This window comes from Cynoglossus semilaevis, chromosome 19 (assembly GCF_000523025.1).
Source record: "Cynoglossus semilaevis isolate Cse_v1.0 chromosome 19, Cse_v1.0, whole genome shotgun sequence".
Taxonomy (NCBI): Eukaryota; Metazoa; Chordata; class Actinopteri; order Pleuronectiformes; family Cynoglossidae; genus Cynoglossus; species Cynoglossus semilaevis.
Genome location: NC_024325.1, coordinates 14,059,672 through 14,074,980, shown reverse-complemented (window position 1 = coordinate 14,074,980; position 15,309 = coordinate 14,059,672). Strand labels below are relative to the sequence as shown.

The 15,309-nt window shown below is 45.0% G+C and overlaps 2 protein-coding genes across 6 annotated transcripts; both read left to right on the top strand.

The window, feature by feature from the left end:
* Positions 1 to 216: 216 nt before the first annotated feature.
* Positions 217 to 9,688, top strand: tcerg1b (transcription elongation regulator 1b (CA150)). Of its 5 annotated transcripts, XM_017041521.2 has the most exons (22): positions 270 to 356; positions 1,591 to 1,699; positions 1,996 to 2,269; positions 2,362 to 2,514; positions 2,740 to 3,037; positions 3,130 to 3,372; positions 3,667 to 3,726; positions 4,631 to 4,831; positions 4,919 to 5,022; positions 5,179 to 5,267; positions 5,378 to 5,538; positions 5,794 to 5,875; positions 5,961 to 6,096; positions 6,248 to 6,337; positions 6,444 to 6,562; positions 6,833 to 6,983; positions 7,287 to 7,451; positions 7,631 to 7,813; positions 7,935 to 8,114; positions 8,254 to 8,337; positions 8,458 to 8,558; positions 8,713 to 9,688. In XM_017041521.2, exons 3-22 carry the CDS (start codon positions 1,997 to 1,999, stop codon positions 8,912 to 8,914), a joined length of 3,075 nt encoding a protein of 1,024 aa, XP_016897010.1. In that variant the 5' UTR covers positions 270 to 356; positions 1,591 to 1,699; position 1,996; the 3' UTR covers positions 8,915 to 9,688. The 5 variants fall into 5 exon arrangements, with proteins under 5 accessions (XP_008331387.2, XP_008331386.2, XP_024921467.1 ...); XM_008333165.3 differs by lacking the exon at positions 1,591 to 1,699 and having other exon boundaries at positions 217 to 356; positions 5,797 to 5,875; XM_008333164.3 differs by lacking the exon at positions 1,591 to 1,699 and having other exon boundaries at positions 217 to 356.
* Positions 9,689 to 9,987: 299 nt separating this feature from the next.
* pcyox1l (prenylcysteine oxidase 1 like) lies at positions 9,988 to 14,657 on the top strand. The gene is made up of 7 exons (XM_017041551.2): positions 9,988 to 10,248; positions 10,755 to 10,961; positions 11,062 to 11,236; positions 11,674 to 11,885; positions 12,430 to 12,570; positions 13,007 to 13,418; positions 13,584 to 14,657. The coding sequence occupies exons 1-7, from the start codon at positions 10,140 to 10,142 to the stop codon at positions 13,831 to 13,833; spliced, it is 1,506 nt and encodes a 501-aa protein (XP_016897040.1). The 5' UTR covers positions 9,988 to 10,139; the 3' UTR covers positions 13,834 to 14,657.
* The last annotated feature ends 652 nt before the right edge of the window (positions 14,658 to 15,309 follow it).

The window sequence follows — 15,309 nt, the reverse complement described above, 5'->3', positions numbered from 1 at the left end:
GAAACACATTGAAACTACTAACTCGCCGAAGAGCAAGTGAGAAAAATATTATACATTAAAAACAAAAAAAAATCAAGGTGCTAAATTGAAAAAAAGGGGAAATTAAGGCAACAGAATAACTTAAATGTTGTTATTTGGTCAGTTGTTTCAGCAAACACGAACAAAGACGTAACAAAAACTCGCACAGAAGCGAACATTGTCCTTGAATCAGAGTTCTCGCCGCTTTGACTGACAGTCACGTTAAACCAATAGACAACGAGAATGTTGTCAAAGGCGTATCCAGGAAGAGAGCCGTTACACTTTCCTGTAATGGCGGACCAGGCAGAGAGCGAGTCTATCGGATACGGTGATAACAGGTCAGATAATAGAGAAACAAAAGAAAATGTGTGCAAGAAATATTTCGCGAAACATTCAACATTACATTTCAACACTGTCCTAAGTTATTTTAGCTCACCAGATTACGTTAGCCAATAGTTTGAGCCTCTAGTGTGGTCACGCTAGCCAGTTAGCTTGTGGCTAACTAGCCTGTGTTTCTAAACGGCACTGTCTTGAGCTCGTGGCACGCGGTAAACACCGGCATCCAGATGGAACAACGTACATGGGTTTGGTCAGTTGTGCGCGGCTACCTAATGTTTGTGTAAACATATCGATGTTGTTACTCTTATCTGCTACTGGTATATTATAAACACGACAGCTGGATCGCGCTAAAAATTCTAAGAAGCAATAGTACACAGCGCCGCTATGTTGTAAACAGTTACTCTCTGTTTATGACCAAATCACTGGTTCAATGGTTTCCCCAGTATAGTCCCAACTGGACACAACTCGAATGGTTTATTTGTATTAAGCGATTGCGTATACAATTTAAACAGGCGGTGTAGGCTGCAACTAGTCCTCGAGCCAGAACAACGCCTACACCAATGTCCCTGTACTTAAGTACTTATGTCACTTAATTAACCCGTATAATTAAACATAATTGTTTAAAGAAGAATACTAGTACTATTTAGAGGTTGCAACCACTTTGCCGTTGCACTTCGTGTCACTGATTCAACAATACGCTGCATGTATTCCTTAAAGAAGTTGGACCATGTAGACGTCCAAACACAGTCGTCTTGAGCCTGTCTAATTGGTCTAATCTGCGTTGATTTCTGACTGATCTCACAGTTTAACATTGGCCTAATGAATGGTACCTAATAGAATAGTGCGTTTGTACTGTCAAGGCTTGAATCAATAACATAGGTAAACTATATGCAAAAGCACTACATTGCATGACGAGTTTTGTGCTATATTTGTGCGTTTTAAATATTTCAGTTGAGTGCACAAGCCATGCCCAAAAAGTTGTCATAAGCCCTGAATCCAGGTAGTGCACTTTACCAGTTTGTTTACCTGCCTTTTGTGTTGTAATCTGTGAAGACATTTAAATCATATTTTTTTTGTCATTAAACCAGTAGGGGAGGTGCCTGATTAGTCCTGAATTGGTTTGTTGGTCAGAACATTGATTAAGACTTAAAAACTACAATAAGTTTAACTAACACCATGCTATCTATGTTCATAGTCACTTCAATCACCTTTCTTCCCCTTTCTCGTGCTCAGTTTGAACTTCATCAGGACATGCCTAAATGCAAAGTTGCTGCCTTCTGATCGGCTGAGTAGATTTTTGTCTTAACAAGCAGTTGAACAGGAGTACCTAATATAATGGCTGGTGAGTGTACATGTTTTTACATATCACCAAGTAGGACAGTGTTAATGCTCTGCCTTTTTAATATAATGGTTCAGGTGGATTTCTTTCACAACTACTTGAAAGTGGCAGCTTAAGAGGAAGTATGTGCAGGGACACTATCAACCTTTCATTTTAAATAAGAAACATGTTTATAAATACTGACAAACATAGCATTCATTGCCTTGCTGTATTTTGTTTTGCTTCTGTTTTATTAATAAAATACTTGTAGTGCCTTCAAGTACTACAAACTTAAGCTGAATTCTTCTTTGCAATATTAGAATGGTGCAACAGGCAGTGCGCTTCCGCAGCCCTGCCCCTGGTCCCATACCTGGTTCAGCACCTGGTCCTGTGCCGGGCCCTACACCTCCGCCCGTCCAGACTCCAGTGTTACGAGGACCTCCACCTCTCCTTAGGCCGCCACCGCCTCCCTTTGGGATGATGAGGGGACCTCCACCTCGACCTCCTTATGCACGTCCTCCCTTTGACCCCAACATGCCGCCCATTCCCCCTCCTGGAGGCATGCCACCACCTATTGGACCTCCTCACTTACAGGTGACAATCATATAGATGTACGCAGTTATGGGGGCTTGATCCATTTAGTATTACATATTTAATGCTGTATTTTATTCTGTTTCCTCCTACAGAGACCCCCATTCCTTCCCCCTCCCATTAGCAACATGCCACCGCCTCCAGGGATGCTGTTTCCTCCTGGTATGCCTCCTGCTCCTACTACAGGATCCCCTGCCCTTAACCCTGCTGAGGAGATCTGGGTGGAGAACAAGGCGTCAGAAGGAAAGGTAAAGTGAAGTCATGAACTGTTGTGTTTGCCGTTTGATTAAACTGTGACAAGAGGTTTCAAATTGTTAGAAATGTATTCAAAGGTCAGCATACTATTTTACTCTAAGTTTTTTGTTTTTTGAGGCAACAACAGCCTAACAAAGAGTCTGATGTTTAATTTAATGATAAATTTTATCATTGGTCATTGAATATGTCACAGAACTTTTGGATGACACTTTTTATAGGCTTATTACTACAACGCAAGGACCCGGGAGTCATCGTGGTCGAAACCAGAGGGTGTGAAAATCATCCAGCAGTCTGAGCTCAACCCACTCCTCGTCGGAGCCACAGGAAACCCTGGGGCTGGAGCGAGTGGGGGAGTTTCCGCAGCTGCTTGCAGCCCCAGTTCTGTCAACACTACAGTTAGCACAGCAGTGACGGCGGTAGCCTCTCCGACTCACGGCCCAAACACAACCCCCTCCCGTGCCCTCACCGCCAGTCCAGACTCTACCACCTCCCCGCCACCTGCTGTGACCATCACAGGTGAGTGCAGAGACTCAAAGAATCAAATATAAACCTTTACAAGAGGACATATGATAAAAAAAATAATTTATTTTGTCTCTCGTTCCCTTTAGCCTCTGTTGTAGCAGACCTCCCCACAGTGGCCACAGTGACCTCCACTGTAACTGTATCTCCGGTCACCGTGGTGACCGTTTCCACAGTGCCGTCACCTGTGACAGCAGTGCAGACCTTGCCGCTGCTGCCTGCAGCCCTGCCTCACAGTGTGGCCCAGCCCACCACAGCCATACCTGCCTTCCCCCCTGTCATGGTGCCGCCCTTCAGGGTACCCTTGCCAGGCATGCACATCCCTCTACCAGGTGAGAAAAACGCAAACTCAGAGCGAGAAACCCCTCGTACTACACGGTTGCACTCACCAGCATCACATTCATCAGTATGCGCTACATTCAATAAGACTGGTCAGTAAAACTGTTTTCATTTTCGTCTGGCTTTTAGTCATGTACACAACTGTACTGTATAAACAGTCATGCACAATTCAGCGTGTGTGCGTCGTGTGTGTTTGTCTGAGTGTGACCACGAACACACCGCGACAGGCGACTGCCTCGTGTCCTCCTGTGTTCAACCCGATGCCTGCTTGTCCATTGTTCTTTCAGGTGTAGCAATGATGCAGATAGTAGGTGCGCCGTGCGTAAAGGCGGGCCCCAGCGCCAACGGTAAACACCCAGCCGCTCGCCACTCAGAACCCACAGTAGATGGCATGGTAGTGAATGGTGTCCACATACAGTCATGCTGAAGCAGTGAAGGCACTGGTTCTGCAGTGAATGCTGTGATCATGATCCATCCAGTGTACTGTGGTGAAACTGCTCCCATCTCCACAAACAGACGTCTGACAGTTACTGTACTCAGAGATGTCTGACCTCATCATGATTGAACTTCATCAGGATGTCACATTAAACAAACATGTCACATTAAAACATATAATCTCCTGCATCTACAAAGATGTTGTTTTGTTTTGCTGATCTCCGTCTGAGCAGCAGTCCTGGGAACAAATGTTCTGTTTTGTTTGACTGATAAAAGCGTTTCTGCGCGTTACTCTCTGAAGCTGGTGCACAGTTGTCTAGTTTACCATCATCTGTCATTCCTCACCTGCATCTCCTCAAATGTGAGGTCGTCAGTGAGAGTTAGTGATTATGGACTTGGTCGTAGTCAGTTGTGAGTTAGAGACAGTCCTGCTGCAGTTGTATGGTATAGACAACTTACTCATGTTGGTGTCCTTTTGTGGCATGTTTGTGTGTGTGTGTATGTTCAATATCTGGTCTCAGTTTGTTGTCCTTAGGTCATGTTTGAGTTTGAGCAGTTAACTTTTATCAACCCATTAGAGCCATCTTTTATTCCCTCACTTCCAATCTGACCTGTGTGTTTGATGACAGATACTTCCAGTTCCTTATTTCTGTAGTTAGTCACCCTAGGTTGTCTGGGGAATTGTTGCGTCTTCCCAAGTTGTTTATCCGTAGTCTAAGTGAAGGAATGACCTCTGTCATAAAAATGATCATGCAGGTTACAGCATTACAGTAGAATTCTGACTTCATGATCTGTGCGTCCACTCTCTGGTCACAGGTATGCTTCCTGGTATGGGCCCTCCTTTAGTTTCCATGATGCATCCTCAGTTGGCTCTGTCCGCCGCTCCTGCTTCCATGGCCGGATCGTTGCACCTTCCTGAGTGGACCGAATACAAAACAGCCGACGGGAAAACCTACTACTACAACAACCGCACACTGGAGTCCACCTGGGAGAAACCACATTCCCTATTGGAGAAAGGTGGGCACGAACCACCGCCACTTGACATTTGTCACGGTCAGAGTCAGTTGACGTCATGTCATTAACACTTCCTCTCACTGTCATTAGAAAAAGAGGCAGAAAAGGTAAAGGAGCGATTGGCCCAGGAGGAAGCTGAGGCGATGGAACTGGAGGCTGAAGAGCTGAGACTGGAGGGGATTAACGACAAGGAGGTGTGTGGAAAGAATAGTAAATACATTCTTGAGAAGTTAGCACAGTGGTCATTCAGGCCTTTTTTTGTTGGTAAAACGACCTGTAATTCAGACATTACTTTAAGGATAAAAATGATATTAATGAGATTAATCTGTTCTTTTTCTTTCCTCATCAAGGAGCCCAAAGAGGAGGAGATGACAGAGGAAGAAAAAGCAGCTCAGAAAGCCCGACCTATAGCCACCAATCCCATCCCAGGAACTCCATGGTACATACGCCACCTCACAGCCCACGTTAAATGACCTTTAATATCGATTTAAACACTGATTCTTTTGCTGCTTCTCCATGAGTCTAAGTATCTGTGTCTGCTCTCATCAGGTGTGTAGTGTGGACGGGCGATGATCGGGTCTTTTTCTACAACCCCACAACACGGATGTCCATGTGGGACAGACCTGAAGAGCTGGTGGGTCGAGCCGATGTTGACAAGCACATTCAGGAGCCGCCTCACAAGAGGGGCCTGGAGGAAAACAAGAAGACGGGTGAGGACACGACCAGTCACATGATTTCTAGTCTTCTCTTGGTACATGGATAGTTTTTGGTCTTTTTTAGGAGCAAAATGACATTGTGTTTGACTTTGCTGTTTGCAATCAAGCTGACAGTCTTGGATAAACCTAGATTTTTGTATAAAATCACACATTTTGTCCATTCCAAAGATTCTAAAGTAGCTAAGTAACAGGTTGCAGACTCCTGCACTGGAGAATATTATGATTTTAAATGTTTGTGTTTGTACACAGCAGTGAGTAAGGACGATGCAGAATTGGCGATGGCCACTGATGATATTCCAGAGGAAGAGCCGTCTAAAGCCAAAAAGAGGAAGTATGTATCTGTGTAGTTGGTCCACCGTCTGTCACGTGTCGTCTTTTCAATACTCTAACCTCCTCCTGTGTGACTTCCACCAAAGAAAGGAGGATGTGAAAGAGACGGACACCGAGAAGGAAGCGGCGATGGAGGCCGAGCTCAAAGCAGCCAGAGAGAGAGCTGTGGTGCCACTGGAAGCCAGGATGACTCAGTTCAAAGACATGCTGCTGGAAAGAGGGGTCAGCAGATGATGAACTAAACTTAATGCAGTATTTATTTTAAGGACTCTTTGTGAATTTGTCAGATTTTGATGACAGAAACACTGCCACAAACAATAGATCTACCTTTCTCTTCCTAATGCAGTACTTACATTTTGTTTTTCCCACTCAGGTGTCTGCTTTCTCCACGTGGGACAAAGAGCTTCACAAGATCGTCTTTGACCCACGGTACCTCCTGCTCAACCCCAAAGAGAGAAAACAGGTCCAGTATTTCTTTGGTTTACAAGCTTTTTCTCTCCCTCTGTCCTCACAGTGTCGTCAGCATTTGTCTTTTGTAGTTGTATCACACTTTTTTTTTTTCGTTGCAGGTCTTTGATCAGTATGTGAAGACGCGTGCAGAGGAGGAGAGAAAGGAGAAGAAGAACAAGCTGATGCAGGCTAAAGACGACTTCAGGAGGATGATGGAGGAGTCAAAGCTCACAGCCAGGTGAAGGAGAACTTCCACCTCATGGCCTCTCGTCCTCTGAGTTATAACCAAGGAGGACATGTAATACCGTGAACATTATATAGTATGTTTGGCCAGATATGAGTACTTGTTTACAAAAGTAGAAGTGGCTTTTTGCAGTTCTGGCTTGTTATTCCAACAGAGGCTGGTTTATGACTTTCTAAGATTGTAACTCATTATATTACACATTTAAACTGTTAAAACGTGGACGTCTTCATATTTGTGTTTTTTTTTTCTACTGTTTTTGTGCAGAACAACTTTTAGTGAATTCGCAATGAGGCACGGACGAGACCCTCGATTTAAGTCCATAGACAAGATGAAGGACAGGGAGGCCATCTACATAGAATTCATCACTGCAATGAAGAAGAGGGACAAAGAAGACACCAAGTCCAGAGGCGAGAAGGTACAAGTCCTTCAGAGACTATTGAGATAATCAACCTACAGCATCACTTCTCTACTGTGTTGGAAACATTGACATCAGTACTGTTGATGTCTCCTCTCATCTGTTTTTATGGTCTCTTTATCTCCACAAAGTTTTTGACATCCTGCATAGATGATGCGATTAAGAGTGATTTGTAATTTGTTTTGATGTAATTACACATTACCAACCTGCAGGTGGCGATCATTTTCACATTTCGATTCCATCCAACCCAGACTTGAACGTTGACATTCATCGTTGTGTTTTCTCTTTCTGCTCCGTTTTCAGGTGAAGCAGGACTTTTTTGATCTCCTAACCGAGCAGCACATAGAGACGGGCCAACGATGGAGCAAAGTCAAAGAGAGGCTGGAGACCGACCCCCGGTACAAGTCTGTGGACAGTTCTGCACTCAGAGAGGAGCTTTTCAAACAGTACATGGAAAAACTAGCAAAGGTAGAAACCTCTGCCCAAAACATATAAATGTTAAATGTTTAGTTTACTAAAACCAACAGACCAGTCTGAACTGGACATCAGTTAAAAAAAAAAAACTAACTGAAAGATTTTCATGTCTACTGAACTGGACATCAGTTAAAAAAAAAACTGAAAGATTTTCATGTCTGTCTCGTTCACAGAACGTGGACATCGACAAAGAGCGAGAGTTGGAGCGTCAGGCTCGGATCGAGGCCAGTCTCCGAGAGCGAGAGCGCGAGGTGCAGAAGGCCCGGTCGGAACAGACCAAAGAGATCGACCGCGAGAGAGAGCAGCACAAGAGGGAGGAGGCCATTCAGCATTTCAAAGCTCTCATGTCGGACATGGTGAGATTGCGGTGCAGGTTTTTACCATCAGTGTGGATTTAATTTGTTAATGAATGACTTTCTTTAGTGAAAATGTCACCTGAAAAACCCTGACTTTTCTTATTTTTCTGTAATTCATCAGGTCCGTTCTTCAGATGCAACGTGGTCCGACACGCGCCGTAACCTGAGGAAGGACCACCGCTGGGAGTCGGCGTCGTTGCTGGAGAGAGAGGAGAAGGAGAAGCTGTTCAATGAACACGTGGAAGCTCTGGCCAAGAAGAAGAAAGAACAGTTCAGACAACTGCTGGATGAGACTAGCACGGTGAGCACGTCTGATGACGATCTCTGTTGTCTCCATTTATACCAGAAAAATGACACATTATTATCTTTCAAATTAGTGCAGCTTGCTTTTGAAAATGTTTCAGGTGTCACTGTCTCATTGACTGACATTTGTGTTGTAGATCACTTTGACAACAACCTGGAAGGAAGTGAAAAAGGTGATCAAGGAGGACCCTCGCTGTATAAAGTTCTCCTCCAGTGACAGAGTAAGGACGTCATTCCCAGAGGACGCCACTGTTTGATCCTCAACAACGACCCCGCTCCTGTTAGTCATGGCTGCGTCACCTACTGATTGTAAAATGTAATATTTTGATTGGTCTTTACAGAAGAGACAGCGGGAGTTTGAAGACTACATTAAAGACAAGTACATCATAGCCAAAGCTGACTTCAGAACCCTGCTGAAGGAGACAAAGTTCATCACCTACAGGTCTGTTCTCGCAACTACATTATATGTCTGTGTACTTTCTGTTTTGCTCATTTGAAATCAGGTCTGTCCTCGCAACTACATTATATGCAAAGAGTATCATTAATTATTACTGTAAATGCAGTAAGTTTTATTCATAAACCACTATGTCCTTCAGGTCAAGGAAACTCATCCAGGAGTCGGAGCAGCACCTGAAGGATGTGGAGAAAATCCTCCAGAACGACAAGCGTTACCTGGTCCTGGAGTGCGTCCCCGACGAGCGGAGAAAACTCATCATGTTTTACATCGACGACCTGGACCGCAGAGGGCCGCCACCTCCCCCCACCGCCTCCGAACCCACCAGACGATCCACCAAGTGACCGGTCAGCATCAGCGTCTCGACTGGTGTCCCAATCCAACTGACCTACCCTCTGGCCGGAGCATGACCTCACCCCCAGCATCGTCTGAACCCCTCCCACCAGGACCACGGCTGGCTTTGCAGAATTATTGCTGGGGGTTATGTTATTAGAGATGTAGCATGGAGATGAACAGTAAAGGTCTCTGTGTTATGTCATCCATTAGCCCTGAAATAGCCCTGCCCTTTAAGGCAAACGCAGGGAACAGATGTCATCTGATCCTAAGGTGACCGTTGCCCTGCCCCTCACCTCTGACCTCTGACACTGGAGGAAGTGAGGGAAACTGATGAGGCTGCCGCCTGAGCAGCCACAGAGGTGTAAGATAACTGATGTAAATGAAGACGTGTGTGTGTGTGTGTGTGTGTGTAATGGTGTGTTTGCGCGAATGTGTGCATGTGTCGGAGGCGTCCCGGAGCCTTTACTGCTCCACTGTGCCATTTATTTGTTCCAGTGGCTCAGTTTGAATGTTCGTTTCTGCCCAGTGGTTTACTCTGATGTTGCAACATTTTCTTTGTTGGATGAAATAAAGGCAACTTCCACTGTTTTTTTCAACTCCTTATCCTGTTTATTCTGTTCTGAAGTTTTATTAACATTGTCATTGTAGTAATGTCCCAGTTATATGGAGGAAAATGTCCCAGGAACAAATACATGTTAGTCTGCAGGGATTTGGGTTTTTATGTATAAAAAGGTCTGAAGTATGTTGATTATATTAAAAAAAATTAAAAATCTAAAACAAAAGGGGAGGATTAGCTTTGGTCTGATCTCGAATGTTGTTTTCTTGGAGCTACGTAGTAAATTATGTAAAACACGTACGTTTAGTTATCAGGTGACGTAACTGTCTAGGAAAGCTGTGATTGGCCGAGGGATGCCATGGGTTCAGTTATGTTGCTGGACGCAATGCCGCATCGTTATCACACTCAACGGGCCATTTTAGTCCAATATTGCTCATCTGTCAAATAAATACACTGGCTTTTTTCGCATTGGGAAAGCTGTCCATATTGCGTTTGTTGTTCTGAATCTTATATTTCATCTGTCAAATAAATACACTGGCTTTGGGAAAGCTGTCCATATTGCGTTCGTTGTTCTGAATCTTATATCAGTCGTAAAGGAAATGCGGTAGGAAAAACGAAGGTGAAGGAACGGCCGCTGCTGTTTTGTCCTTCCGGCTCTCCTCTGCTCTGTCGCCGCTATGGAAGTCTCTATGCTCCCGCTCTCTGTCTTTCTTCTGATAACTACCTTGATTGTCGGTGACCCGGAGGTACATGCTCCCGTGGACGGAGCTCCACCTTCTAAAATAGGTAAAAATGTCCCCTAAAATACGAATTTAGTGTCCGTAACATCATCACAAGAGCTCGTAGAATTAAGCTAACGTTCGCCCAAAATAAATGGCCTCCTGTTGTGATGCCTTTTTTTTTATTTATCAACTGTGCTTAACGTTAACATGTGGTAAAATCATCTGAAGTGGATATTTCCTTTTTATTTTAATATTAAAATAAAATTTTAATGTATTTAAATAGAGACTACGAAAGTCATCAGTTAACATTTTTCACGGGTTAGTAAATTATTCTGGGCCCTTCCGTCATCAACCTAACCAGCAAACGTTGTACATTTGTCATGTTTTGCTAGCGTACTGAACAACATTATGATACCGTCAAATGGTTCTCAAACTATGGTGACCTTACCACTGATGGTACATAGAGGGATTTACGTTAAAATCACAACACAAGTTGTTAAACAAAGGAGTTTTATATAAATATAAACCCATTACTTTTAGTATTAATTTAATTCTCACTCCTGTTTACAGCCGTGGTCGGTGCAGGGATTGGAGGAAGTGCTACTGCTCACTTCCTGCGGCAGCACTTTGGCCCAGAAGTCCAGGTAGATGTGTACGACAAAGGTGAAGTCGGGGGTCGTCTCTCCACTGTGTCCGTCAACCATAACGAGTACGAGACCGGAGGCTCCATCATCCACTCCCTGAACCTCCACATGCAGGACTTTGTCAAACAGCTGGGTGAGTGTACACGCCTACAACACTCCACATACACACAACAATTGAATCAGGTGGAAAATTCAGTCTTCAACCTGTTTTATTGTCGTGTCCTAAATCCAAGGTTTGAAGTACCGACGCAGTGTGGCAGGCAAAATGGCAGTGTTTAACGGCAAGGAGGTGATTCTGGAGGAGACGGACTGGTACCTGCTGGACCTCTTCAGGCTGTGGTGGCGCTACGGGATCAGCTTCATACGCCTGCAAATGTGGGTGGAGGAAATCATGGAGAAGTTCATGCGGTGAGCCAAGATTATGTCATTGGTATCTAAGAAAGACAAGCTGTTCTGGATGTGGCTGCTAATCTCCCTTACCTCACCTAAAAAATCTTCCTGTCATGGAAATACAAATACTCTAATGACTCAGAGTTGTTTGCACACAGGATCTCATTAGTTCTTAGTAGCCACAGGATTTACCTTCACAAATAAGATAATTTTTCAATGCAGTTGTTTTAAATTCTTGCCTGTTATGGTGTGCAAGAAAATATCAAATCAGTTATTTTGTGATTTTTTTTTTCTTACAAATTCTCAGTCCAATATTCCTGGTGTTGCTTCATTTTCTTCTTGATTCCAAATGTAGATCCCTCTGTTCCTGATGTTCAGGTTCTCCTTCCTGTTTTTCTTCTAACTCTTCTGCACCTCCTTTATCTCCTTCTCCCACGTCTACATTTACATCGAAGGTTGTACAAGTACCAGGCCCACGGCTACGCCTTCAGCTCGGTGGAGGAGCTGCTGAATTCTCTCGGAGGGAGCGGATTCATCAACATGACCCGCAGGCCGCTCTCGGACTCGCTGCTGGAGCTGGGGGTGTCGCAGCGCTTCATCGAAGAGGTCATCGTTCCCATCATCAGGGTCAACTACGGGCAGAACATCAGCATCCCTGCCTTCATAGGTCAGAGGGTAGAAAAATACTGCTGGTCCTGGTTCCTGTGGGAAAATGTTGTCTCAGGGTCCGTGATGTTTTAGTCCTGTTTATATTTATGGTCCACGTAGCTCAGCAGAACCACAGGCAGGTTAAAGCCAGTGATGCTGACTTTAACCTGCCTGTGGTTAAAGTCACAACTTCAACCACCCTCAACTCTTACCTCCACATCACCTTCAGTGTAATGGGAATGGAAATTTCAGACATTCCCAGTAGGGAAGGACGGGGGAAGTGAATAGAACCCTGTGAAGGGCCACGCAGCTGAAATCAGGCTGATCGTCCACGTCTGTCGACGGATGTAGGTCAGGACAGATGAATAAAGTGGAAACAAGACGAGACAATTTAGGTAGGAGCAGAAAGTCAGAAATAGAAGAGAGGAAAACAAGGTGAGAAGAAGAGGCGGAGAGTCCTGTGGGAGCGCGAGAGACAGAGAGGCACGTGGGAAGATGGAGACAGATTTAAAGAAGTCACTGCTCTCTCTGTGTGTGTGTGTGTGTGTGTGTGTGTGTTTCAGGTGCTGTGTCTTTGGCTGGCTCTCAGAACAACCTGTGGGCAGTGGAAGGTGGTAACAAGCTGGTGTGTTCTGGCCTCCTGAAGATGGCTAACGCTAACGTGCTAAAGGCAGAGGTCAACACCATTTCCCCCGTCCAGAAAGGTACAAGACCAAAAAAACAAAACAAAGTAGCTTTTTCATTTAGTCTAATGTCTGAGCCTCCACATCACCACCTGTTGCAGCGTGTTTGGTTTCGTCCAGATTCTTATTCTGTCCATTTCTTACACTCGTCTTTGATTTAAAAAAAAAAAAAAAGGAAGCAAGCTTCATCCAAGATATGAAGCCTCATCGTAAGAGTCTGTCCAGTTTCCTCTGCGTTTTACTAACATTTTAACAACAATCAACAGCTGTTTGTACATTGGCAGATGGAAGTCGGAAATTTCCCAAGACGTCGTCCTGGCCTAGAAACACATACCTGTCTGTTCAGGTCTCAGCGTGTGTGAAGTCTTTATCATCGTGGACTCGTGCCGACAAACGCTTGTCTGTGTGAAGGATATCGTGCAGTGTTAACAGTGACTTTTGTGTGTCTGTCCTACAGAGGAGTCCCTTCAGTACCAGCTGAACTTCACCTCAGCAGCAGGAGCAGCGTCAGAGCTCTATGACATTGTGGTCATGGCCACGCCCCTCCAGGGCAGCGCCACGTCGGGGGTCCAGTTCCAAGGTTTCACACCTCCCTTTGAGCACTTCCCCAGCCACTACCACACCACTGTGGCCACCATCGTCCACGGATACCTCAACACGTCGTTCTTCAACTTCCCCGACCCGCGCCTCTTCCCCTTCGCCAACATTCTGACCACGGAGACGCCCGATCTGTTCTTTAACAGCGTGGCCAGCGTTTGCCCCGTCAACATCTCCACCGGTTTCAGGCGTAAACAGCCCCAGGAGGCCGGGGTTTATAAGATATTTTCACCACAGCCCCTGGACAAGTCACAGCTGAAAACGCTCTTCAGGTCAGTATCTGAAATCCCGCCGAGCGGTTAGGAGGGATGTAACGATGCATCGTGAAGGGGTTAAAAATCGCTACAAATGTGTGACAGTTTACATCGGTTGAAAAGTAAAAAGTCATCATCGATGAAATGTTGAAACGTCTCTTGCTTGGTTCCTTTCGACCCCAGGTCTTACTACTCGGTGCAGACCACAGAGTGGAAGTCTTACCCTCGCTACGGCAGCAGCCAGGATCTGTCTCCACTGGAGCTCCGCCCCAACCTCTACTACCTGAACGGGATCGAGTGGGCGGGCAGTGCCATGGAGATGAGCTCGGTGGCTGCCAAGAACATTGCCCTGCTCGCGTACCACCGCTGGAACCGACAGGCGGACCTGGTGGACCAGAAAGACCTGATGCACAGGATCAAAACTGAGCTATGACCTCGACGCCTGAGAGCCAAGGTATTTGTCAGATCCTTAATCTCTGTGACGGCGTTCGTAGGGGCAGAGGTCAACTGTCTGGATTCAGCCTTTCTGACGTGAACAGTAAAAAAGGCGGCCGTCGTTTTTGATGCAGTGAAAAAAGACCGTTTGAAAGTGTACGTCGATGTGAACTCAATCAGACAAGATGGCGACACTGAGCGAGGGGTCACGGCTGGAGTGACTGGAGTAAAACGCCAAGAAGAAGAGCAGGGCGAAGGCAACAAGCAGGCGACGTTTTGAAGTTTGAAGGAACCAAAGCTAAGCTGTCACGTAGAATTATTGTCTTATTTTGTTTAATCATTGCATTTTTGTCCCGATTATTCAGATTTAGATCAATGACCTATTTTAATAGGAACCAAGCCTGGTGACATATCTCATCTCTCTGCCTTTGTTCTCTCGCCGGTCTGTTGTGATGGTCTCCGGCCAAAAAAATCCCAAATCTCCAGTGACAGTGACTGTGTGTGTAGACATGATGTCACACTGAAGTCTTTGCTGTGTTCAAAGTCGTTCTGTTTGTTTACACGAGGAACAGACAGTGATGATATCTTATCTAACGTCTGATTGGTCAAGATGCTACAGTCTGAATATATTATTATTGTGAAAGAGGTTGATGGTGAAATTTCAGCCACGACGTGTAGTTAAAAGGTCATTCTTTTTTACCTCGTGGTGACTGAGGCGGTCGTGGCGTCAGCTGATGGCGTGTGACTCAAGTTTAAACAAACCTTTTCTGTCAACACGAGACTTATCAGCTTTACAAACATGAAAGTTGTTGGGAAAAAAAAGCTTCTGTGTTTGTGTGTGTGTGTGTGTGTGAATTTTAACACGCTTCTAATGTTTCTTCTTAAGTGTGAAACGAACTCTTCCGCAGCTTTGCTGGTGTGATAGGTATCACCAGAGCTGAGAACCAGAAGAAGTGGTCACATGATGAGAGTCGGCGGTACGGAATTTCATAAGGAAGAAAGTGATCTACTGTTAGCAAGACGCAATATGCTAACAAGTGACTAGTGTAGAATTGTGTGAAATTAATAGAAAAAAAATCGGGTTTATGTTTAATAGTAGTACAGTACTGTATGATGAAGTACTGAAGTATTTATTAGTACATGTTGCTGCCACTTGCTCCGTGCTCAACTTTGTGATTCTGTGTTTGTTTCTGGATGAATTCATGGTTGATGTGACGACGATGTGACGACGACGTGGACGGATTTAAAACAAGCATCTGTTATTTATGTTAAAGTTTGTGAGTGAAACTGTCTGTATCTGGACCTTTAAACCCCCCCCCCCATCTCCCCTTACCACCAGCAGCAGCAGAGGAGGAGGAGGGGGGAGGTGAAGGTGAAGGTGAAGGACAGGGCCAACTACACCACCTACCCTTGACTTCCGGTACTGTCCTTTCATCCGTCTCCAGGACATCAAACAACTGCTCACACTTGGCTT